Raw genomic sequence first — 25,836 nt, forward strand, 5'->3', positions numbered from 1 at the left:
CAAAAACAACCGAGCATAGACACGTCTGATTGGCTACTCTCGTTTCCGCCATCTTCTGATTAGCTACTTTCGTTTCCGCCATGATTGTTGGCTCAAAACATTGCGATCCCATTAGTCGGAGTGGGCAGAGTAGGGGTGGTAAAACTGTGATGTATGGCTTCAAGATTTTGTCGTAAGGACAGATCCTCTATTTCATAAGATCCTTGGTTGAGTAGCACTTTTGACATATAATAAGTTAATATTTAGTTTCATTGTTGTTGATGGTCGATAATAAACATAATAAAATATATTGGTTAACATGATTAGCTAGAATAAAACAGACAGTTGTGTCAAAAAATATGACTGTTTCTTGTGTAGACACTTTCATTCAGTTAATTGATAAAACATGAAAAGAACAAAGATTTTAATATCTCACACTTATATGCTTTTGTATGTTAAAGGAGATGGCAACGACGTCATGAAATATACTATATTCATAAATGTCACTTTCAATATATACGTATGAGGTACGCGCTTTTTCGACGTGAAATTATTATGATCTTCTCCATTAATGATTTTTTTGACTCCACTATTGCTCGGATTAAAACTTACTCTAATATAACGCAAAATCATCCAAAATAGAATAAATGTCTTAGAAACAATTGGAAGTTGACTAGAGCAGCCAGAAAGAATTAAATGAATTTAAACTTATGTTCCAAGTACACAAGCAACCATTAAAACTGTTACCAATCAGCTCGTGGGCCCCGAAAAGTGTGGTTTTAACACTAACATCGGTCATTTTCGATCATTTATATATGTCTCCCCACTTTCCCTCCCGCCTAGATCTGCTAGTAGGTCTTACCCCAACAGCACTCTTTTATAGACCATAGGTAACATGTATACCAAGTTTGATTTAAATTGCTCCAGCCGTTCCAGAATTATGGTGGAACATACACACACACACACATAACATACATCCATATATACATATACAGGGTGTTAATAAACTAGAACGACAAACTGTAGCAGATGATTCCTCACATCAAAATAAAGAAACTAGTTCATATGGACAAAAGTCCCACCACGTAACAAAATGTCGTTGACAGACCATCAATGTTTTGCACAAAATCAAAATTTTGGTGTCTTCTGCGTGGCGAACGATTTTTGGTGTGTTTTGCGTGGTTACATTACTGTAGTAGGGACTGAATGTAGTGAATGAAAGGAAATTAAATGAAATCATTACATCTGCAGGTTTACGGCCCACAATAATGATCTGGGTGCTAAAGGAGACATACGTTAAGAATACATAATGATTTTGGAAGAATTGATCCAATGAGGTTTTGCGAGAAAATGGAAGTATCTCCTTCAAAAAAAGAAAAGAAAAGAAAATATAAAAAAAGTAAGAACAATAGATACAATGTTCTTCATCACAAATTCATTTAATCGCAGATGTAAAGTGGGACTCCTTGCCACAAGATGCAAACTATTACCGAGTTACCAGGTATCTTTTTGCCCCTCCCATGTAGTGAACAACAGATTGTTTAACAACGTATGGGAGCTGATGGCACATGAAAACAACCATACTGATTATGTAGCAAAAAGAGGGAAAAGTCTTGTCTTGTTAAGACGGTAGATGTTTCGAGAAGAGTTGGTAACTTATTCTTCCAGATATGTTTGAAACAATTTAACATTTCACAGTGTTGCCTCTTAGGCAAAGAAGGCGGATGATTAAAGAAATATGAAAATTAGTTTAGAGAATGAAAATATGCTAGACAATGGGAGAAAACCATGAGGAAACCCATAGACACTTCTGGAAGACACCTGCTCATTGTGTTGAACAAAATGGAAAGTTTCTTGGCCATGTGGGTCACGTTGTAGGTAGTAATAGGAAATAGGACACATTGTATTGACAGGCAATCACAATGGTGAGAGTGTCATTGAACGGATCAGGAACACATGGAAATGTCTAGAAACAATAGCACAATCTCCACTGAAAGTGATCCCCCCTCCCTTCACTTCCTCCTTCCCTCTTTGATGTATGAAAATATGAGATTATCACAGGGATAACGTAAAGAAATTTCAAATAAATTGAAAACTCGTTGTTTAGAGATGCACTCACATTGGTCCAAACGGATGGATAATATCACGCGCTGTCTTGTAATCAGGGATCCCGGATTCACTTCCTATGGGTTACAACAAGTTCAAAGCCAACAATAGGTCATGACCTTATTTGTAATGGTATCGGTACTAAGGAATGTCATAAGACTATAGCATGACAAGTGCAGTAAGAAACCTACCTGCACCTAGGGCAGGCCCTAAAACTGTAAAAAGCCCGTAACAAGTTTTACTTCGGACACGAGGAACCGTGGATCTTCAAACAAATTTAATTGGATAAATAATCAACTCTTCTCGAGATATCTAGCATCTTAACAAGACTTTTCCCTCTTTTTATTACATAATCAGTATTGTTGCTTTTATATGCCATTAGCTCTCGTACGTTGTTAAACAATCTGTTGTTCGCTACATGGGACGGACAAAGAGGTACCGTAAAACGGGGCTACTTTGACAGGTTTTGGACTAGTTTAGATGTGTACACGGGACACTTTCTGCAACCAATGAATGATACTATTCTCATCATAACAATAGGTATCTAGCCTATCACATCCACTACTAAACCTAAGTCTCAACAAGTAAGTTTTGGCGGGAAGAAATTAAGAAATACCGGTCAAAGTAGCCCCGGGGGTGGGGCTACTTTGACATCTTATGTATTTGCTATATAAGATTAAAGTTACTCAACATATAGAGTTATTTTGGCATGGAATTTATGTAAAGTGTATAAAACACTGTTTTGGTTATGCGTAAGGTACGGTATGCTGTACACTTGATAAGCACGAAATCTTTATTTTGTTGTGGTACATCATTATACACCACTATACAAGTTTTTCTAAAGCTTTACTTTTAACATCTTTTACTTTGAACATATACGGTGCTTTACCTTACGTTGTTACTTTATTTTTTTTACTTTACTTTACTTTTAACATAATTACATATGTACCGGTATGTTATCTTTACATGTAACAATGGAAAGAAAAACCTTAATCGTCAACATCACAGTCGTAACAAGCATACTGAGGATTTTTTGATCCACCACTACAAAACCCACAAACCCATTTTTTGCACAGGACACATTGAATCCACTCTCTTCCACCCTTGAGTGCGAATTAGATTATTCATTTTTGGGGGGGGGGGAGTGAATAAACAGTGGCGCATCTAGAAGTCCTTATATTATATATTGGGGGACAGGAAGGATTTTGAGAGGGGGTAGAAATACAATGGGAGAAATCCCTCATCCCCTCCGGCAATTCGCACCGTGGACACCATATCAGCCTTTACCTATGAAAGCATATGCAACAATTCTCACAGGAAGCACGAATTGCTCATCTGTCAAAGTAGCCCCGCTCTATGTCAAAGTAACCCTAAATGTCAAAGTAGCCCCTTTTTACGGTACCTGGTAACTCAGTGATAGTTTGTATCTTATGGCAAGGGGTCCCACTTTAAATATGCGATTAAATGAGTTTGTGATGAAGGACATTGTATCTATTGTTCTTATTTTCGTTTTTTCTTTTCGGGAGATGCTTCCATTTTCTCGCAAAACCTCATTGAATCAATTCTTCCAAAATCATTATGGATTTTAATGTATGTCTCCTTTGGCACACAGGTCATTATTGTGGGTCATAATCTTGCAGATGTAATGATTTCATTTGATTTCCTTTCATTCACTACATTCAGTCTCTACTGTAGTTATGCAATCACGCACAACACGCCAAATATCCTTCGCCATTTTGATTTTGTTCAAAATATTGATGGTCTGTTAAAGACTTTTTGTTAGTTTCTTTGTTTCATGTGTCATGAATCGGATCCATCTGTCCTAACAGAATGTCCGGGTCCCCCACTTCCTGTGGAAGACTGCCTTACGCCGCTACTGAACGATTCAAAATCATGCATTTTTTGGATAGAGCAGATTTTAAGTCTAAGACAATAACATGCCGCTTTAGTTAAATAGCTAATAGTTTTGGAGATATTCTCCTCCGAAGTTCATTTTCCCACGGTTTTGGACAGTCCTAGACCTGAAACTATGCACTTTTGGCCATGGGTCAATATGAACTTTTTTCCTCACACCTACTCCACCGGAGTTTCCATTGTTGGTAGCATCTCTGGAAGTCATCTTTTGGGTGCCAAAACCCGTGTTACAGCTGTTTTTGGTGGTCTTAAATGGTGTCCTTTAAGAACTGCTTTCGCCTTTGGGTACAGAAAAAATCACATGGGCGATGTCTGGTGAATAAGGAGGGTATAGAAGCACTGTAATGGATTTTGATGTCAAATACTGCCGAACAGGCAATGCATTATGAGCTGGTGCATTATCGTGATGAAAGATCCAGGTATCAGTAATCTGTGGACGAACACGACGGACGCGTTTCCGAAGTCCATCGAAAATTTCTGTGTAGAAATGTTGATATACGGTCTACCCTGGAGGTATTCACTCTTTATGCTCAATTCCCTGGAGTCAAAAAAGCACACAAGCATGCATTTCACCATGGACTTCGACATGCGTGCTTTCTTTGGTTGTGGCGAATCTTTCGAACACCATTGCGCACTTTGACGTTTCGTTTCGGGGTTATATTGAAAACACCAATTTTCATCTCCAGTGATAATTCTGTTCAGTAAATCCGGGTTATATTCCACTTGGTCCAGCAAAGCAGCCGTCACAGTCCTCCGGTCATCTTTTTGTTGCTGTGTGAGATTTTTCGGAACCAGTTTGGCACACGCTTTTTGCATTCCCAAATTTTCAGTTAATATCAGACGCAGTTTCTCGATTCATGTTCAGTTCATTCGCAACCATTTTCACGGTTAATCGTCTATCCGCTCGCACAAGTTCCTTCACCCTGTCTGTGTTCTGTTTCGTTCGTGTTGTTGTGCGTCACCCATTGTGATGTTCATCCTTTTTGTTCTACCTTCCGCAAACATTTTGTGCCAACGATATACCTGTGCCATTGATAACACTTGATTTCCAAAGACCTGCTGAAGCTTCCGGTATGTTACCGTGGCAGTCTCACCAAGTTTCACACAGAAGGAGATTGCATAGGTCTGCTCAATATTACGTGATTCCATTGTTGTGACATGGGTCTAACACACGACCGCACTCTTCTACCTCTAACTCAAGAATGAATAATATTTTGTGAGTGCGACGTGCTGTGCTAGCGGAGCAAGCCCAATGTTACACGCTGGCGTCGGTTTCGGTGTGTAGGGTTGCCAGCAGTAGCTGAAAAAACATTCTTATTACTTTATTGTCTGACCTCGTATATATATATATATATATATATATATATATATATATATATATATATATTAGGGTGGTCCTTAATTTTCGATTTCCGAATTTCTTTGCTCCCAACCCCTAAATTGGTTCCATGTCGGACCAAATTAATCTGTGAAAAAAATGGGCTCAATCGAAGAATATTTAACCGACCCCCAAGCGACCTAAACATCTCAATGCATTTACAATGTATAGTATATGGCAAAAGTTTGTAATAAACTCTTGTAACTTCAAAATGGCTGGGGAAAGGAATCATATCTTGGATAGAGGTTGTAGAAGTAGATCCATACCTGATACTGAGTAGTGACCGAGATGAGGCATATCTTTACGTCCACCATCTTGGATTCGGGCACAAAATTTTAAATAGAAATGACCTCATATGATATATCATTTTGAGGTAGCTTTTGACGACAAACAGACGTCTGCCTTTATTTTCCACTAATCTCTGAACATGTAATATTTATCAACTATGAAAAATAAAAGCTCCGAAGTAATAAAACATAATATTCTGTGAGTTTATATCACTGTACGGGCTGCAGATTTATAAGATTGTTGAATAGTTTCCCTTATTTGAATTAAACCATACAATAAAGAAAGAAATGCACATGCCCATCTACTTGGAAAGAAGATTTGAACTTTCAACGTGGGTTGAATATATTGAAAAACATTGTGGTGGTGAATGATGTTGCAGAGAGAGGTGTGAAACTAATACAAGTATACGGGAACATTTTAACAAAGGACGAAAAAGAGAAACAATACATATTGCAGGTAGTCAGTGAACACAGAAAAAAGTATCCAGATGGCTACAAAAATTGGCTTAATGATGCAGTAGAATTTGTTTAGTTATCCATAGCCTTCAGCTTTCTTTTATTATCATTTTAAACATTCATTATATTATTTATGTAATTTCATTTCATATAATTTCAATATAGACTGGTGTGTATTTCGACGGGATGTAATTATATAACAACATATATAGTTATTTCCTTGTTACATGTATGTAATAGTTTATTCACATTTCAGTAACCTATAAAGATAAAAACAATACTGAAAGATAATAAACTATTATTTCAAAACAAAAAAGAATTAAATGACCAGAGATAAGTTGAAAATATAGGAAGATATGTTTTTATAATGAAAGGTTACCCAAAAACGATGTCACAAAACATCATTTCCATTTAAAATTTTGGGTCCGAATACAAAATTGCGGACTTCAAAATGGCCGCCATCATGCTATTTCTCAGGGTCAGATGTGGATTACTTCCAATCCCTGTATCCAAGATTTGGCCCCTTTCCCTTCAGCCGCTTTAAAGTAAGAAGGGTTTATTCCAGACTTTTCCTATATACGAGGGTCATTCGGAAAGTAAAGAACGTTTTTGTATAAACACTTTAATAACTGATATACGAAGGCGAAATTTGTGTTACATACTATGTGATACTTAAGTTACTTTTCGACATAGTCGCCGTGTAAATTTAAACACTTGTCATACCGTGGTACAAGTTTTTCTATGCCTTCGGCATACACAGTTGCCGCCAAACTGTTGAACCAATCACTAACAGCTCCTTTAAGTTCATCATCACTGCCGTAGTGGCTTCCCCCAAAAAGTCTTTCAACTTTGGGAATAGGTGGAAGTCACTGGGGGCTAAGTCTGGACTATAGGGTGTATGCTCCCAAACTTCCCACTTAAACTGCTGAAGCAAGTCCCTCGTCAATGCCACGGAGTGAGGACGGGCATTGTCGTGGAGGAGGATGACGCCGCTGGTCAGTAATCCGCGCCTTTTGTTTTGAATCGCGCGGCGAAGTCGAAGTAAAGTCTGACAGTAGGCAGCTGCATTTATGGTCTCACCTCTCTGCATGTAGTCAACGAGCAAAACACCCTTACGATCCCAAAAGACCATAGCCATAACCTTTCTGGTGCTCAAAATTTGTTTGGCTTTTTTCGGCTTTTTCGGAGAATTTGAATGGTGCCATTCCATGGATTGGCGCTTTGTTTCTGGAGTGATGTGCGAAATCCACGTCTCATCTCCAGTAACGATACGATTTAAAAGTTCATCGCCATCCTTATGGTAACGGCTGAGAAAAGTCAATGCGGCTCCCATTCGCTTGGTTTTGTGTTCTTCCGATAACAGTCGAGGCACCCACCTTGCACTAATTTTTTTGTAACCAAGTTCACCACTGACAATTTCGTACAACACAGTTCTTGAAATTTCAGGAAAGAATTCGTGCAGCCCATCAATAGTGAATCGCCTATCCTCTTGAATTTTCCGCTCAATTCTTCCTTTGAGTTCGTCAGTCACAACAGAAGGCCGGCCCGAGCGTTCCTCATCGTGCACATTCGTCCGTCCGTCATTAAACATAACGCACCACTTACGAACTGATGCTTCATTCATTACATTTTCATACACCTCAGTAATTTGTCAATAAATTTCTATCGGACGCACTTTTCTTGCATTCAAAAATCTTATCACACTACGAACCTCACACTTGGCGGGATCAGTAATTGTATCGCACATTTTACAGTCGCACAGCGAAGCAATAAGGGATCGTAGCGGAGCGCAGCTGGTGCCAGACTGAGGCTCAAGCATGCCCAGGTCAATAACCCAGCGGCAGCGGGGGTGGGGAACACGCGCACGCGCTAGCGCAAAACGTTCTTTACTTTCCGAATGACCCTCGTATTAACATATTGGATATGCATTCAAACTTTAGGTCGCTTGGGGGTCGGTTAAATATTCTTCGATTGAGCCCATTTTTTTCATGGATAAAATTGGGTTCGACATGGAACCAATTTAGGGGTTGGGAGCAAAGAAATTCGTAAAAAAAAATTCACCATGTAATTAAGGACCACCCTAATATATATATATATATATATATATATATATATCAAGTACAGTAGAGCGTCGATTATCCGAACGTCGGTCAACCGAACGACCGCTTAACCGAACTGTGTACTCGCTCGCACCTGTTACTCTCCAACCCTACCGTCCATGATCCCCCTCACTCCCAAACCAAGTTTCCCACAGTAGTCGCCGCACTGAGCCACCGCTGGCGGAACATTGCTTCTAATGGGGTCTTCATAAGGCGCTGCTGACCGGCCAAGCCGCCAGTCGCTGTGTTTCAACAATCAGCACACTTCTGTCGGTTTGGCACTGGCTATAGAAGTAGCGGCAGTATCAAAGCTGTTCACAGCAACAGCTGCGCTAGCTTAGAGTTGAGGCATGCCGCTCCGCGCATGGCAAATAAACATGTACAGTTCGATTATCCGAACAAACCAGTTTTCCGAACACCCATGTCCCCCAATTACTTCGGATAATCGACGCTCTACTGTAATTAGTTTATGATGTATTTTTGGCGCATATCTATAACGACACTGAAATCATTGTTTAAAAGATCCTGTTGGTACCCGTATCAAAGTTTATTAATGAATATCCACATTGATTTGATACACTGTGTATTTTATGATTATTCAGAGTTGCTTAATTGCTTGCATTTTCTTTCTTTCTTTTCTCCTTCCTTTAATTATTATTTTTTTTTTTAACTTTGGATCAAAGTTTACGTAAGAAGGCAACAGAAATAACTTCACATTTTAGCAATGCAGAACAATTGCAATCTATTATACCTGAAACTATTTACTACAGTCGCATATATATTTCTTTTCAGATCTCTACAAGTGCATCGGATCATCTTACACAAGAATTTATTCATGTCGCTGCTCATCAATGCAATATTTGTTATTATATTTAAAACAGTTGTGATACTTAGTGAATTTGAAGATGACTCCATCACTAAAGAGGTAATTGTAACATTTACACTTAACATATTCCTCTTAATTGATTGAATGTTTCTCTTGTTGGTTTTAAATTGAATAAATGTAAATAAGAGTGGCCTTTATTATAAGGAATTTAACTTACACTAAAATACAAATTTGCTGAGCAAAGCAGAGTTTATTTATAAAATAATAAATATGTTTTATAAATAAACGTTGTTTTGCTCAGCGATTTGTATTTTTAGTGTAAGTTATTTAAGATAGTAAAGCAAACTAGTGTGAACCAGTTAGTCACAGGAATTTAATTTTCTTATTTACTAAAATTATTTTCTTGAGCAAAGTAACAGGGTAACAGTTGACGAAATAAACATGAACTATTGAGTTTATGAGATGAGGTTAATTCTTGAAAGTTGTAATCATGTTGAATCAGTAGTTTTAAGTCACTGCTTGAATACGTTGATGAAGAAGTATTTGTAGACCTAGAGGTATAGTTTTCTATTAACATGCATGGTGCCCAGAAAATCGCGCAACCCGAACTTTGGAGCATCACAACTTTTGAACCATAAGTGTGAATTAAACGAGACTGCTACCCAGGGCAGACCTGTCTATTTAGATATTTTTAAGGTATGAGATGATTCGTCCTCTTAATTGGCAAAACCATATGAAAGTATTTGTTTTTTAATGAAACGTGAAAAGGCATACATTAAGGCAATTGTGACTTTGTAAGCTAATGGGAATGTTGATGGGTTGACTGAAACAAGAACAAAACATTGGCACCAAGTGCAGACATCCCACGACCAAAATAACGGTGTGTTGTAAAAAAAAAAAAAAAAAAAAACAGAAAGAAAAGAACCTGTTTTCCGGCATTATGGCGTAATATGGTACCAGACAGTGCCAACACACATAGATGGCCACCAGCTACCCTACAGATAGACTGTTACAAATAAAGAAGAATAACTACAATATTCTTTGAATGATTATGGCGTGTAATTTTATTTGATTTGATTCACAGTTTAGTGTCCCGCTCTTCAGCGAGGTTATATGAGATGTAGAACTACAACTTAAAGTTAGATCCGAACCACATGTCCTCCGCTGAAATCTAACTCGGGTCTCCCACGCCGAAAGCGCGTTTGCTAACCGCTTACCCGCAAGAGAGTTTTGCGTTATATGGAAGTTCTACGTTTGAAAATACCCAAAATCTTTCTTAAGGATTCATGGGATATTCTGCAATTCACTTTAAAAAGTCTAAGGATTATATACCGGAATATTTCTTAATTATACCTAGGTAGTATGTTACAATTTTAAATTTTTAGATCACCTTTGATTTGCAAAGGTTTCTTCATGTTTCACGAGGAGGTGTTAAATATATTATTATAGGTATGTAGAGCATATTTTGGATACCATGCAATGTTTTGCGTTACATCTGAAAATCCATTCTTAAGTATTACCTCGTGAAATAGTATTTTTTTCTGTACGTTGGAACCAGTAAATTTCTATTGATATAGCTATGATATTCTTTGGATGATCAATTGATTATAGTGTGTTCTGTGTTCATGTCTTCAACTGTGACCCTGAGTACAGTAGTCGCTAACGCTCTCGCCTTCGGTGCGAGCGGTACCGGTGAAAGCACTCGGTCAAAAAAGTAAAAAGCTTGTAAAAAGCATCCTGAATGAGGTTTTCCTCATTCACACCAGGCAATTGCCGGGGTAGTACCTGACATATAGATCCAAGGCCGCTTCTTTTCTTCCCCAGTCTTTCTTTCTTCCCTTTCCCAAGATAGTGTGCTCGCCGAGAAACGTCATCCCTCAAAAATATGACGGCCTAACATGACCATAGATGCCGAAAGCCCAGAAATCTAAATCCTAAATTCCCCCTGTGTCTACAACCGATTTTATTAAATCGTAAATCAGAATTTTAAAAGGCTTATCTCAAAACTAAAGGTAAGAAAAGAAATCCTGGTGTATCTGATCGAGATGAGTTATTATTACTGTTATGATTACATTGCTTTCTCGACATTACATTCAATTTTCGAGAAGGAAAATTGAAATTCTTAATATCACACTGAAGTATGATGAGAAATATCCTCAAAACTGTGTTTTATACATTCTTTAATGGTTCCTATCTTGAATACTTGACAAGAGTTAATAAGAAAGAGTAATGAAATCAATATCTACGTTTTGGTAGGAAGAATCGGGCAGGCTTCTCTGAAAATTTCATTTTTCTTTCTCTGTCCTTATTGCGTCCTTCATTATTTTTCATTCCAAGGAAAGCAAACTTTCCTTCCGACACACTGATTAAACAAGGAAAGTCATTGCACTCTTCCAACTGAAAATAAAACTATAATTAAAAAGTGAGAGAAATAGCTTAATACGAATAGAAATCTTTCTGAAAAGCGCGCCAATGAATCTAAAGATTTCTCTCTCACACATTTATGATTGCTAAGAAATAACTGGATTAAAGAATAAAAAGAAAAAATTGAACGTTAGAATTCCTCATCATAAACCATAAAACTCTTTAATTAGTGGTTAAATAAGAATTCGATAGTTTCTTTTAATAAATTCAGGATATTTCTTTCGAACGTCTCTTGTGAAAGATAAACAATCACTTTTTAAAAATGTTTCTCTTTTTTTTAATCCGCTTTAGTCATTAATTAAATTCTTATTTGATTTGTACTCGTCTCTCGAAATTGATTAACATTTTTTAATATAAAGTATGTTAAGAAATCAATACGAAAATTTTCATGTCATTCTTTAATTAAACATAAAAAATATGGGAAGGATTTTCAGCAATGATTGGCAAATTTGACTCAAACACAAAAGTAAGTTTGATATATGTTATTATTTGAGAGCTTAATAATCATGAATAATAAGATCACATAAAACTAATTAATTAAGAATTTTGAAATAAATGCAAAATATTAGTAATCAGAGATTATGAAAAAGTCATCTAAAAGATTATTTATCAGGAGTCAGAACTCATTTAAAGCTAGTTAAGGTGGATCACCACCTGGAAGTCAGTACATATTTTAGCTCATTTCCTTAACTACTGCGCAATGAAACGTTACATATTATAAATATTGTACTATAATATAGAGTATTGTTTCAGCTACAGCGCAAGACACTGATTCATTTGGTTGTCTCTCCTGATATCGAAAAATGTAACAAATAAAAGAAAGTATTTGATTCGTTTTACAATGAGCATGCAAGATGGCACTTGCTGTTAGATCTTAATAGAAGTACTCAGTTTTATGAAATGTTTACTTGTATGTGTAAAGTATTTTAAGGTAAAAATCTTATCACGAAATAGATATGTTGTTTGACCGTTTTTCGTGTTATGTTTCATATTTTATTTAAATTTTAATTTACATTTAAGGAAATAGATTTGGAGACGAAACTTGCGCCTAACGCCATAATGTGTTGTTGTCAAATTTGTATGTTTACTGTAGTAGTCACAATAAGAAAATTCCTGGATTCTAGCGTTGCCGTTCAAGAAGCAGAATGGCGGTAAGGATCGAAAACTTAAGTATCTAAGCAGAATTCCATGATTATTCCCTTTATTATCTGGCATCAGTAAGCACTCGACACTATCTGGCAATGCCGCACTATTCAAGCAGAGTTTAGCATAGCACCGAGAACACCTAGTGATCCACCTTAATCATAAGTAATGACTCTTTCAGTCTAACGTCCCACATTTACCCGTTAGACTAAGAAAGACTGATGATTAAGGCAATTGAATCATGATGGAATAATTAGTAGATTGAGAATGTGGGAGCAAGCGGGAGTGTCCGGAGAAAACCCATGGACACGAAAAACTTACTTGAGCGGGAATCGAACCAGGGACCCCACGCACCAGAGGTAAGCGCTCTACCACTGAGCCACTTTGCCCCCACGATAGATAAAATTCATATACAAATATAATAACCATCAATCATCATGTAAATGTCTAAAAGTCGTGAGTGATAAGATCATGTAAAAGCTCTAGTATCATGAGTTATAAAACCATATAAAAAGTAAATAGATTCGGAAAACTCGTGTAAATGGTTAATAATCAGAAGTCATATGAAAACTTAATTAATAGAAGTCATAAAATTATTTAAGTCTTTATTAAGACTTTTCACTAAGCTAATCCTCATTTTCCTAAATTTTTATCGAGCAAATTAAAGATTATGAAGAAGATAAAAAAAATAGAAAGAAGAATAGAATATACGAGGGCCGTACGAAAAGTAACATCCGAGTAGCTAGAAAAGAAATACCAAAGCAAATAACAGAAATTTATTATTATATACATCTGAAAACTACTTCTTTGCTCTATTTTTCAACTTAGCTTCCATAAACATTCAAGTACTTATCATATCTCTGCACTAGCTTACAAATTCCATCAGAATAAAAGTCTCCCGCATGTGTCTTGAGCCACTGTGTAACCGCACCTTTCAGCTCCTCATCATCACCAAAGCACTGAGATCCAAGCCACTTCTTCATATACATGAAAAGAGAAACGTCGATTTTTCATGAATTGTCTGAACGAGTTCATCAGAGACCACTGATGGTCTGCCACTCCTCTCTTCATCATGAATGTAGGGATGCGCACGAGACAAGATTTGAGACTGTCTCGTCTCGAAAATGTGTTGTAAAAGTGATGTCTCGACTCGAAAAATATATATTTTTCTATTGGAAGAGCTGTGTCTCGACTCGAATTTTGTCAGGAAAATTCTGTCTCGACTCGACTCGAGCGCATCCCTACATGAATGTTTGTTCGTCCACTTGTAAATGAACGAACTCGTTCACGAACAACTTCTTCATTTCATCACACTTGGTCCATACACGGCACAAAGTTTCCGATCAACAGCTACAAAAGTGCGCCTCGCACTTGGCGGGGTTTTCTATTGCAGCACACATTTGAGACGCTGCAAATGTGCAACTAGTGATCAGACAACTTACACTCTGCAACGGCTACATTTAGACAAATCTACCGCGCACGTCTGTGCAAAGATGGTGGCGCTGTGCCCACTACCTCACGCACACTGACCAATCGGAGGTTACTTTCCGAATGTGCCTCGTATCTTCAAAATGCTATTACATAATTAAATAATTATTTTCGAGACTAGTTCCCAAGTATTATGACGTCATGAAGTGGACACCTGAATCATTGGTATATAAGAAAATCTTTGAAAATAGTTATTGATTTGTTTTAATAACATTTTGTAGATACTACTTAGTTCACTTTCTACTTTTTTTTATATTCTTTATTGTCTTTCCAATTTTCAGTATTTTTTAAAAAAATAAAGTGAGCTGAACTTAGTGAAGAGCCCTAATCATGGAGGATAAAAAATCGTGTAAAAGTCATAACATCAATACTCGCAAGTGATACAATCATGTGATAATCGTAAGTTAAAATATTAAATAAAGATTCAGTTCATAAAACTCATGTAAAAGATTAACAATAAGAGGTAATAACATCATATAAAACTTATTAAAATCAGAATTCGTAATAAAAATACAAAATACTAATAAATATGACACATAAAGTAGTTGAAAGCTTAGTAATCATGAGAGATGAAAAAAATGTTATGTAAACGTTTAGTGATGAGTCATATTAATCACATTAAAGTTTACTTCTCATAAGTGATAAAATCATGTAAAATCTTAATAATGACTCATACAATCACGTTAAATCTCATCGCTTTCCAGGAGATATAACATCAATAGTTTCAACAAGAGTAATAAAAGCATGTAAAACTTTAATAATCATAAATATCACATGCTTTGTTTAAAAGTTTTGTGAAACAGGAAACATTTAACGAAGATAATTTTCAAATTTAAATGTGGTGTCCATTCCAAACGAAACAAAAGCATTATTGTTTTCTATTCTGTATCAATCAGAATTGTTAAAATCCACCTCCTCAAGATATATTTTATGTTCTCGTTCTCTCTTTGTCTAGGTCTTCCCGAAAAATTTAAATCGAGCAAATTACACCCACCTCCTTATTTTTCATATACGCAAAATATATTTTGACATACATTGCTTTTAAGCGTTTTTCACGCAGAAACTTCCAAAAAATCCAGCGGTGAGATCTTTTGTAGAACATAAAAAGTTACATTAATTCATGTTTACACTTTTAGTGTCTTATATGTCAAAAAAATAATAGAAATTATGCGTTCGTTGGTTAGAGATTAGTGTCCTGTTCGGCAGCATTGCTGTATGAGACGTGAACCTTCAGTTTAATGTGGTATCCAACCACATTAGTTCTACTGGGAATCGAATCCGAGTCTCGCGAGCCAAAGACGCATACGCTAACCATAGGATGACGAAGTAGCTCAAGAACTATGCGTCTTCCAGTATTAATCCACTTTTCGTCATTCTTTTATGAAGGGAAGTTAAACAATCTCTATTGGCAGTTTGAAGAATACCCATTTATATAATTTATAAATGAAGTTTCAAATACGGCTAAAACAACTTATAATGAAAAATAAACTGTAAACAATTGACGTTAATGACAAAGAAAAATTGTGTAATGTTAAAAGTATGATTCTAGTGTTCGTCTAGTGGGTTGAGGGAAAATCCTGTAGAGATCTCATTCAAGGAGACTGGCCACAGAATTGGAACACGGACACTCCGTTTTGCAAAATGCAAACTTAACCATCTACCTACGGCCGCCGATCAATAATCTGAATTCAATAGTTAAAATTGTGAATATCATTAAATTCGAGTTTTAAAATATTATTTTATTTGATTTAAGCGAATTAAGTTTCCATGGTATAATTCATTCCATTATTGTTATCTATATATTTTTTTATGCCAACAACCCAATAACCTGAATTCTTTGAAACTTGCTGGTGGCTAAAGTCGTAACAAGACGGTAAGTATCATATGTTGTTAGAATACTTTTCATTTAAAAAGTTAGAGTATATCTCTTAAATATTCTTGAACTGTTTTTTTCCTCGTAAATTTAAGCAAACTAGTAATATGAGTTCTGATAAAAATGTGAATAATTGAACTCATGTTATGCGTAACATAGCGGTATAAGCATATAATAAAGTTGTCCTTTCCCACTAGGCTGGCTATATAGGATTTTTTATGTTGACCAATGAGAGATCTGACTGAAGGTACCGATTTTTGAAAAAATGGAGCCAAACCTACTAGAATCTGTGCCCAGTACTTTAATATAATTGAATATATTGAACTAAGAAACGTAAAGATTGGATTAAGAGAAATCAAATATTTTAAGTCTTTCTAGATAGCTCTTGATGGCTTTTTTAACTAATTCATTAACACCAAAGATAAACATAGATCTTCCAAAGTTTCTTGAATTGCAAGGAGCAGCGATATAGTTTTAAGTAGTGTCAGGTGATTTCTCCCCAATTTTCATAAAAATCGAAATTCTATATTTATCATCTTTCAAAATTTATCCCGTTCCGTAACATTTTTGTCTTGTAGCGTACCTTTCTTTGTCGATGCATGCATTACTTATGACTTTACAAAGTTCTTCCATAATAAATCCTTAAAATTCTTGTGCAAATAGGAACAGGAAAGCGTCTTGGCTTCATTTTCTTATAACAATGACAGGAATAATAACATCTCCTTATTCTCTCTCTCTCTCTCTCTCTATATATATATATATATATATATATATATATATATATATATATATATATATATATATATATATATATATATATATAGAGAGAGAGAGAGAGAGAGAGAGAGACTTAGATACCAAAAGTCATGGTAGATCTACTTAATAATATGTGGGACCCAGGGCCGCAACTAGGGGGGGGCAGAGGGGGCACGTGCCCCGGGCGCGTGGTTGGAGGGGGCGCCGGAAAGAAGATATATCAATTGTTTTAAAAATCACACCCTTTCCCTTGAGGAACTTATTCTAGAGGTTAAAAGAAATCAAAAGTTTACTTGGCCTTTTCCATGGGACCTCTTTTCGTTGATATATATATATATATATATATATATATATATATATATATATATATATATATATATATATATATATATATATATATACAGTATAACCTCGTTAACACGAACTCGCTTAAGCCGAACACTCGGTTAGGACGAACAAAATTTCGGTCCCGGCATCGCTGTACATTATCTTATAGGAAGTTTTATCGGTTAACACGAATTTCGGTTAGCACGAATTACGAACTAATTTTTAGTCCCTTGAGTCAGTAAAAGTTTTGATTTAACACGAACTTTCAATCCTTTTTCTTTTACATCATTTTTCTTATTTCAAATTTCACTCCAGATCAGTTTTTGTCATACAGTATTTATACAGACGAAAATTGCCTTGTAAATAAGAGAAAAACCAGAAACAGGTATCTTTCCTATTATGAGGTGTTGATTCTGTTCTCCGCCAAGCGCTGAACATGCAGGTGCTTGGTAGACGAGCTGGCGTCAGCTCGAGACAAAACATCTTCTCTCCCCTGTAACTCCAAACTGGTGACAGCAATCATAAATACCTTTCCGTTACTAGCGGTACTCACCCTGCTAGCGGAGTTACCAGTTTTATAACTTGACCTGGATTTTCTGCGTGGAAACTTTTTTTTTAATCTTCGAAGATAGGATAATAAACTTACTGTAGTGTTTTCACTTTTCAGAAAATGGTACCGAGACCGAAACTAGTCTCGATGTCGATCTTAACTCGAATTTGAGACCGAGGAGTGCTTTTCGAAATCGAGACGTGATCGAAACTTTGTCTCGTCTCGATACAATTCTGTGGATGGTATCAAGACCGAGACTACTCAGTCTCGTCTCGATACCATCTCTAGTGTTTTCTATGACATACATAATATACTGTAGTGGTATGTATAGTCTGCATACTGTAGTGCGTATGTATGGAGAAAATGTATTCGAATAATAAAATTTGGGTCCCCGGTTAACACGAATTCTTTTAACACGAACTCCTGATTTTTCAGTCCCTTGGAATTCGTGTTAACGAGGGTTTACTGTATATATATATATATATATATATATATATATATATATATATATATATATATATATATATATATATACAGGGGTGCCCACAGAGGGGGGCTATGACGCAAACTGCGTCATTGAAATATTTTGGGGGGTAAAATCTATATAAATATGTTTGAGGGGGTGTAAAAATTAATCGAAAAGAAGATATTTTTCATGGAAGAACACCTACGGATAGACAATTGGGGGTGCGTCATGGACATAAGGGGGGGCACCACTGATATATATATATATATAGAGAGAGAGAGAGAGTCTCATTTAAATAGGTGTAATGTCATACATTAAAAACCTAATATTGCATGCATTTGTTCCCTTGGGCGACCACAGAGAATCCGCCCTCCTTTCCTTTTCCTACCACAAGGAGTTGTTTGTCTGTATAATTCCATTGAGAACAGCTCTGAAGTTTAAAACGCTGTTATCAATAGGGGCGGGGGCGAAAAGTTACCGATTTTTGTTGCTTGTTGGTAGTTGAAGAGTTTAGCTCAGACGCGCCCCCTGTAATATTACGCAATTGCTGTAATGTTTTTAAACTAGAGGGCAGTTTTGTGGCGGAAAAGATAAGTTACACGCCTCGGTGTATTTAATTGTTTCTTGTACGCCTACCAAGGGATTTTGCGAGTGAAGGCTGTATGAAGTTTTATCTATTAGTTTTGCTTGAGAGCTTTTCGAGGCATTTTGAATTGTTGTCTATCAGTCCAACTTATGCTTTATTATGCTTTATTGTTAATTTCAATCATTGTTTTACATTAATCGTGTATAATGTATAATATTTACTATACATTAAATAATCTAAATATCTTGATCTATTTATTAATATTTTATGAAGCAATTTCTTTCATATTTAATGAACTTTCTAGTTAATGCACTGTAAAGAGATATGCTTTGCTCGAATCAGTTTTTTCTATCACTTGTGTGCACCTTAGAGGTGCATATATACAGAAAGAGGAAGTATACAGAAAGGTGCACAAAAAGTACAGAAAGTGCTCAAGTTCGAGAGATACACATAACAATATAGTGTGGAGTTCTTGTGTGCTTTATTGTTGATGGAAAGTTTTCTTCTTTTCTTTTCTTCTTTTCTCCACATCAAAGGATTACACCGAAAAATTTACCAGAAATAAAAATAAGCTTTTCATTGTTGCATTGTTATGTTCTCAATGATTTTGCATTGTAAATATTGGTTTTTAAAAAATATTAATATAGTATGTTAAACTTGCAGTTAAATAGAATTTCCAAGAATTATGCTATATATTTTAAATTATGCTTTATTTTCTAAAATTATGCTTTTAATTATTCTTTAAAATTAGTTTCTTCTGGACCCTTAGACAACCACACCCATGTTCAAGGTAACAACCATATGTCTAAATTGTTATTATGCTTTTTATGCTTTTGGGTTGCTCTATTTATAATATACTAGATATTTTCAAGTTTATTTTGTATTGTTTTTATATTTTTAAATGAAAGCTTATGTACAAAATTATTTTGGGGTTTATTAGAACTAAATTATTTCAATTATAACTTTATGATATACTATATATTTTCTAGTTTATTTTGTATTAGTTTCTTATTTTAATATGAAAGCGTATGTTCATAATTATTCTTCGGGTTATTAAGACTAAGTGTGTTATTTCAATTAATAACTGTATAATGTGGCAGATATTTTCTAGTTCATTTTGTTTTGATTTCTTCATATAACATTAAACAAAATGTATGTACAAAATTATTCTTAAAACTTGTGAGCACATAACGAATGTAATATATTTTTGTGGGTAAAGTAAGTTTGATTAAAGTACTTAAAAACTGATATAACTAGTTTCATTAAGAATGTTATTTACAGTTGCAATCTATAAGTAAGTGATACTTTTCGATTAAACCTGGGGGGGGAGGGCGCCGAATTGTGTGTTTGCCCCGGGTGACAGAAACCCTAGTTGCGGGCCTGGTGGGACCTTCTCGAGCACTGCATGGTGCAGCAACTCGACGAGGAAAGGACATGAGAAGTTGCTGTAATTCGCTAGAGGAAGGTGAATGCAATCATGCAGACTCGAGTGTCGTTCACAATTCGATAGTTGTAGCAGAGGGAAGATCCTGTGTACGAGTGACCCGTTCGATGATATTCCACATATGCTTGAAAGGATTCATGTCTGGATGTCATGATGGTAAGTAGTTAGTAGCGACTCTCGTGTAGGTCTCTAGCGGCGATACACAATGGAGACCAAATTGCGCTACACTGACTTTGAGACACATTCCTGGGACCTCCTGCATTGATTCGTACTGTCAATTCACCCACTGTTGTTTCTCTGCTTACCCGGACGAGTCTGGCCAGAAATTTGCTGGTCGCGGTCATTCAGAACACGTGGGTAGCCACTGTGTTTCCCTAATAGGTCTAATGTCTCCAACGCGGTGCTCACTATACACCATTGATTGTGGAGCGAGAAAAGTTAAATATCTGGATGTTTCCCAAATCAATTGTCTATTCGTCTAGCACCAACTATTATCCTGTGCACAAATGTAGTCGAGTGGCATCACCACGGTACACGACGTTTCATTGTGCGTCCATCTAACAGCACTATAACTGCTTTTGCGCCGTTCGACCGGTTTCCTGGGGCGTCCCTACGATATTAACTAGTTTCCAAGTATCGCATAACTTTTGGCATTTAAATGTAGCCTATATGATATGAACAAATAAAACCCGTTTGCAGACTATATTTGCAAAAGTACTATAGGTATATAACTGCATATTATCGACAAGCATCCATGATAAGTGTCACGCAGTATGTGTACTTCAGAAGTCACCACAAGCGTTCAAGCGTTTGTCCCATTGTGTGATTAATCTATGAATGCCGCCTATGTAAAATTTGGAAGGTTGGCGTCCAGACCATTCACGGACAGCGTCATCACCTCGTCATCAGAGTAAAATTCTGACCTTCCGATGCATACGTTATGATACCAAATATGTGAAACTCACAAAATGAAATGTGAGAAGTAGAAAGGGTGGCGCAACATTTCCCAGTTGAATCTTCGGCACAAGTTCTGATCGTGGCGTGCAACGTGAAAATCAACATCCTCCTGTAAGAGGCATTTGTTGTTAACGTATATGCAAAAACAGGTAAAAGTTTCGCAGTAGTGTTCAATGGTAAAGATTTATCCTTATTCTTTAAGCTCAATCATAATTGGTTCATGGCAATCAAAGAAAATGGTAACCATGATCTTCATTACAGACGCTTGTGACTTAAATTTCTTCGGACGATGGGATGAGGGGTATTCCATTACATGTTAGAACATTTTGAGCTGTCGCGCCAGAATTCGTCTCGAGTAATAAATATGGAATAAGATGTCATCCATCTCCAGCTGGTAACACGACGAATGTTCAAGGAAATATGTCATTCTCTCTAGCTTTTGTTCTTCCATCAACATATTGGAAATCTAGTGCTCATGCACTTTATGATACCCTAGATGTTTCATAGCCTTTTGGACAGTACCACTATTCACGTAGAATTGATCCGCGATTTATCAAATGTTAAGACATTCCTTCGTATGAACAGTTTCATACTCTTTGCACGATTGTCCTTAATGTCAACAACATGGGCTTAACCATGACAGGAATAATAACTTGTTCCTTATTCTTCTCGAAACATTATTAACCAATTGGCCATTGTTGTTTTCGATAGGCATACACATTCTCTGCTCGACAAGTCTTAAGCTATTTGATACTCTTTAGCAGAAACTGTATGACAGTATGTCGATCTTGTAGATGCGGAACACCATCTCCCAACGGTTAAGTCTGCATCATCATTACACATAGAACCATTTATTCTATTACAGTATAAATGAGAAACGACATATGTCATGATGTGCCACTACAACTACATATTTTTCATCATGTCTCATGTTGCCTCCGTGCTAAAAAGAGCCTCTGAAGTTGAACAGACAAATATTCCTTTCATTTTATTATGGTGAACGAACGGGTTTCAGTTAACCACTTATTATGACAATTAAGACTGTAAATTTCAGAACGAAGTATGATTGTCGTTCAATTTAATAAGTATTTATTCTTTACAGATAATTCGAAGTTTAAATTAGGAAGAAGGAGCATGCAAAGAAAAATATCATTTAAATAAGGCGTTATCTTTGTAGAAGCTTCTTCTTTGCTGATAGCCAACTATCTTTAAAAGCGTCATCGATTTGGAACAAACTATGAACGCCTTTTAAGATGTTGAAGTCCTCAGATGCTAAAACGCATTATCAGTGCTGCATTCCACCATTAAAAGAAAACAATCGAAATGCAAATTGGTGTTCTAAAAATAGACATTTTCATAATTTGAAGAATGATTCAGTTGTTACTGACAACCAACTAGACCTTTCAAGTTCACAACATTCGAAATGTAAGACAGATCATTTTATAAACGCTACCGATAAAACTGAAAGTAGGCCTCCAAAAGTACACATAGCTCGAAAGCATACGACGTTTCCAGCTAAGGATGCATTAAGATTGCAGTTTGCAAGTAATAATGAGGCAAATTCTAAACCAAATGCGAACAATTATCAATTAAGATCTCAGCAATATACAGATCTGGGTCAGTTGCCCACACAATACAGTTCCGAAGTGTATAACACAACTAAAATTCTTTCTCCTCCAGAAAATACATTAGTAAAAACTGATATCAATACGTCTAATTCTACTGACAAGATGCGAGTTATGTCGTCAGGCTTTGCACTAGGAAGTACAGACGAAGATGTTAGTGACAGAGAATTACAAAAAAGTCAAAAATTCGAAGTCAAAAGGAAAATAATCAGAAACTCTTTAACTGGTCACAGGAATTCTAGTGAATTTGAAACAATTGGTAAAAGACTGCAAAATGTGAAAAATGAATTCATGAAGAATACAAAACCAAAAAATGATAGCAACATTATTCGCGCTCAACGTCTAGAATACAACACTCAAATAGATCAAGAAGCAAAGAAACAAAAAGCTGACGAAGACCCAAAACACTTGAATTCAGTAGACTCAAAAGAAGATCAAGCATTTAGCATTACATCTGACTCGAGCACAACCTCTCTTGACAATCACGACGAACATGTTAGGAATAATTACCAGAAAGCTTCAGGCGTGAACTCACTCACAATGGTTCGTCCAAAGTCTCCAAATTCAGATAATATTATCCTTAGACGCAGTGACAAGACATATTGGACAGAAAATGGTTGTGAAATTAAAACCCAAGTCAAAACCTTGATAACTTCTAAAGAATCTAAAAATGTAAACTCGGAGATGATAGAAGAGATAATACGTAAATATGGAGATCTTAGATCTATTCATAAGTTGTGGCAAGAATTTGTTTGTAATAATGGTGAGACCAAACGAAAAGATAACGATGATAAAATGGGGAAACAGTTATGTATAGATAACATCAATGTGTCTAAATTTTTAGAAGAATTATCAGCAACTTATGCTAAAAACCAATCACAGAAAAAGATGATTTGCAATAAAGCCCAGGAAGATGGTACAGTAGTAAAATGCAGAAAGCCGTGTGTAAAATCACAAAATGGAAGACAACTCATAGAAACTTCACAAAGTAATATGGAAACGACAGTGAACAATATTTTAAAGAAATATTCTGTTAAAGAGTATCCTACTGCATTATTAAAGAATAGATCAAGTACTGAAGTTCAAAATATGAAATTTGTTCCACCATCCTCACCTGCAGGAAATAGTATCAAAGTTAATATGAATGAATCAGAATATATGACCGAAAGTATTTATAACGAAAGTTTCGACTTACCAAATAAGACTGTGGACATAGCAGAGGGACCGAAGTTCATGAATAGTAAGAAAACCGTATCTGAACCTGATCTGCTTAAAACTAGAACAAAAGTAGACTCTATTTTCCAAGATAAAGATATGGAACAATCTCATCCAGCAAATGAAAATACGTTTACCCAGGAAGTATTACTGGCAGTAAGACGCCGAAATGCACTTTATGGTCCTGTCAGTAGCATTCGTCTTCCAACTTTACAGTCGAAAGAAACATTGAATGAAAATTACATCCATTCATCTATTGCTCAGCAGCCACTCCCAAGAGTGGTTCATACAAAGTTACCAAAGATTTTGCATCCATTGACAATAGAGCGTCCTCAACAGCAACGTCGGTTAGAAGATAAGAAAAAGAGTAGTCGAAATGCTTGTCGATGTCTGCCTTCGTTGAAGAAGTCCAAACAACCCATTGAAACATCATCAGTTACTGAGAATGAAGAGGAATCACACGAAACAAATTCTCAGCATTTTTTACCGCCTATTTCTCAACCGAACAAAACTTTGAGGGGAATATATCACCGTGATAGATTTCAAACATGTTCTAATGGATATCAAAGTTGCAATCGTTCATCAGCTGATAGAACTGGGATTAGTTTTAGACTCAATAAAAATATAGGAGTTTCGCCATAGCATTCTTCGTGTACTGAAACTCCCAGTCCTGATTTTTATTCCAAAATTTATCAATCTCCTCGTTATTCAAGTAGACCTATATGTGTCGATCAGGTTAATTGAAGCATTTGTATTGCTTTTAATTTTTAATAGATAGACTGTCAATCGTTTAAATGCATAACAAGAAACTACTATCTTCAGTAAAAGCGGTCACATGGTGGCAAAATAAAAACAGTGTATCACTTAGTAATTTGAATTTTAGGAGGGGGAGCATTTTAATGTTTTATTACTATTTTATGACAATTGTTAGTTTTTTTAAGAAAAATAAAGAAAATTTTTTAAAAAATTCAGTATTATTACTGTTAGCATTGACTATTCATATCAGGTTTATTTTCTGATTAGCGGCTTAAAAAGCGGAAAATAAATATGACGGTTTCTCTAGCTGGTGAGTATTAAACAAGTAAGCTGAAAAGCCAAAAACTATACTATATAACAAAGAAGTTTTTAGCATTACGTCCTCTAGTTACAATGAAGACGGATTACAGCTATCGACGAGCACTTTCATTGACTGATATCTGGCCAAAGCATCGGTCTTATTGTCAATATTTTCGGTATTTTAGACCAGATTCAGTACTAGTTCGTATTTCAAGTGGCTCACGAGGTTTTGTTAATACCAAACAAATAAACTGGCTTTAACCGGGACTAGAAATGGAACCACATACACCAAAGAAGCAGGTACTAACACTTTTGTTACATTTAACAAAGAATTCTCAAGCTTAACATCCGCAAAATGTACTATAGTTTTCTCTCTGAGCAGTCTATCTGTGTATTCTTTCTTTTCATAATTGAATGGTATAAGAAAACAAGTGGTATAATTCATATTAAGCAAGAGCAGAGCTCCGAAGGTTTAAAAAGAATCATATACAATATTTCGAAATTTATTAATACAACTGACATCATTCGTATAAAAGTAAGGAAACAAAACCTCAAATAACAACATGAATTTTTGCGTCAAAATGGAGTAATGTTGTCTCAAAATTTCAGAACTCATTTACGCTCGATTGAGCAGTTTTCGAATACCGTTCAATCATCCACAGAAAAAAATGAAATAACTCCGAGAGAAGTGAAATACCTCCAAATGGGTTCGAATTGCAAAATTTTGTTGATCGAACAATGAATACGAAGACAGTAAAAGTGAATGTTGAGATAGAAAGATCAACAAATATAACAACTTCTTAACGCTTGTCGTAAAATAAGTAACATACCTTAAAATAATTAGGAATACGCAAATTCACTAGTACCATCAATTGAACAAG

At 35.8% G+C, this 25,836-nt stretch overlaps 2 protein-coding genes across 3 annotated transcripts in view; both read left to right on the top strand.

The window, feature by feature from the left end:
* LOC145668536 (calcitonin gene-related peptide type 1 receptor-like) overlaps window positions 1–25,836 on the top strand; it is a 1,245,332-nt gene that overhangs the window by 1,134,691 nt on the left and 84,805 nt on the right. For both annotated transcript variants that reach the window (XR_014128034.1, XM_081736520.1), the window contains exon 9: window positions 9,012–9,144. Coding sequence is in view for 1 of the 2 variants with exons in the window: in XM_081736520.1 (XP_081592646.1) it covers window positions 9,012–9,144 (133 nt within the window). In the remaining variant the exon portion in view is untranslated. The remainder of the gene's footprint in view (window positions 1–9,011; window positions 9,145–25,836) is intronic.
* LOC145668535 (uncharacterized) lies at window positions 15,897–24,853 on the top strand. The gene is made up of 2 exons (XM_081736519.1): window positions 15,897–15,973; window positions 22,162–24,853. The coding sequence occupies exon 2, from the start codon at window positions 22,313–22,315 to the stop codon at window positions 24,539–24,541; it is 2,229 nt and encodes a 742-aa protein (XP_081592645.1). The 5' UTR covers window positions 15,897–15,973; window positions 22,162–22,312; the 3' UTR covers window positions 24,542–24,853.

Source organism: Thermobia domestica, chromosome 13 (assembly GCF_964235325.1).
Source record: "Thermobia domestica chromosome 13, izTheDome1.hap1.1, whole genome shotgun sequence".
Classification (NCBI taxonomy): Eukaryota; Metazoa; Arthropoda; class Insecta; order Zygentoma; family Lepismatidae; genus Thermobia; species Thermobia domestica.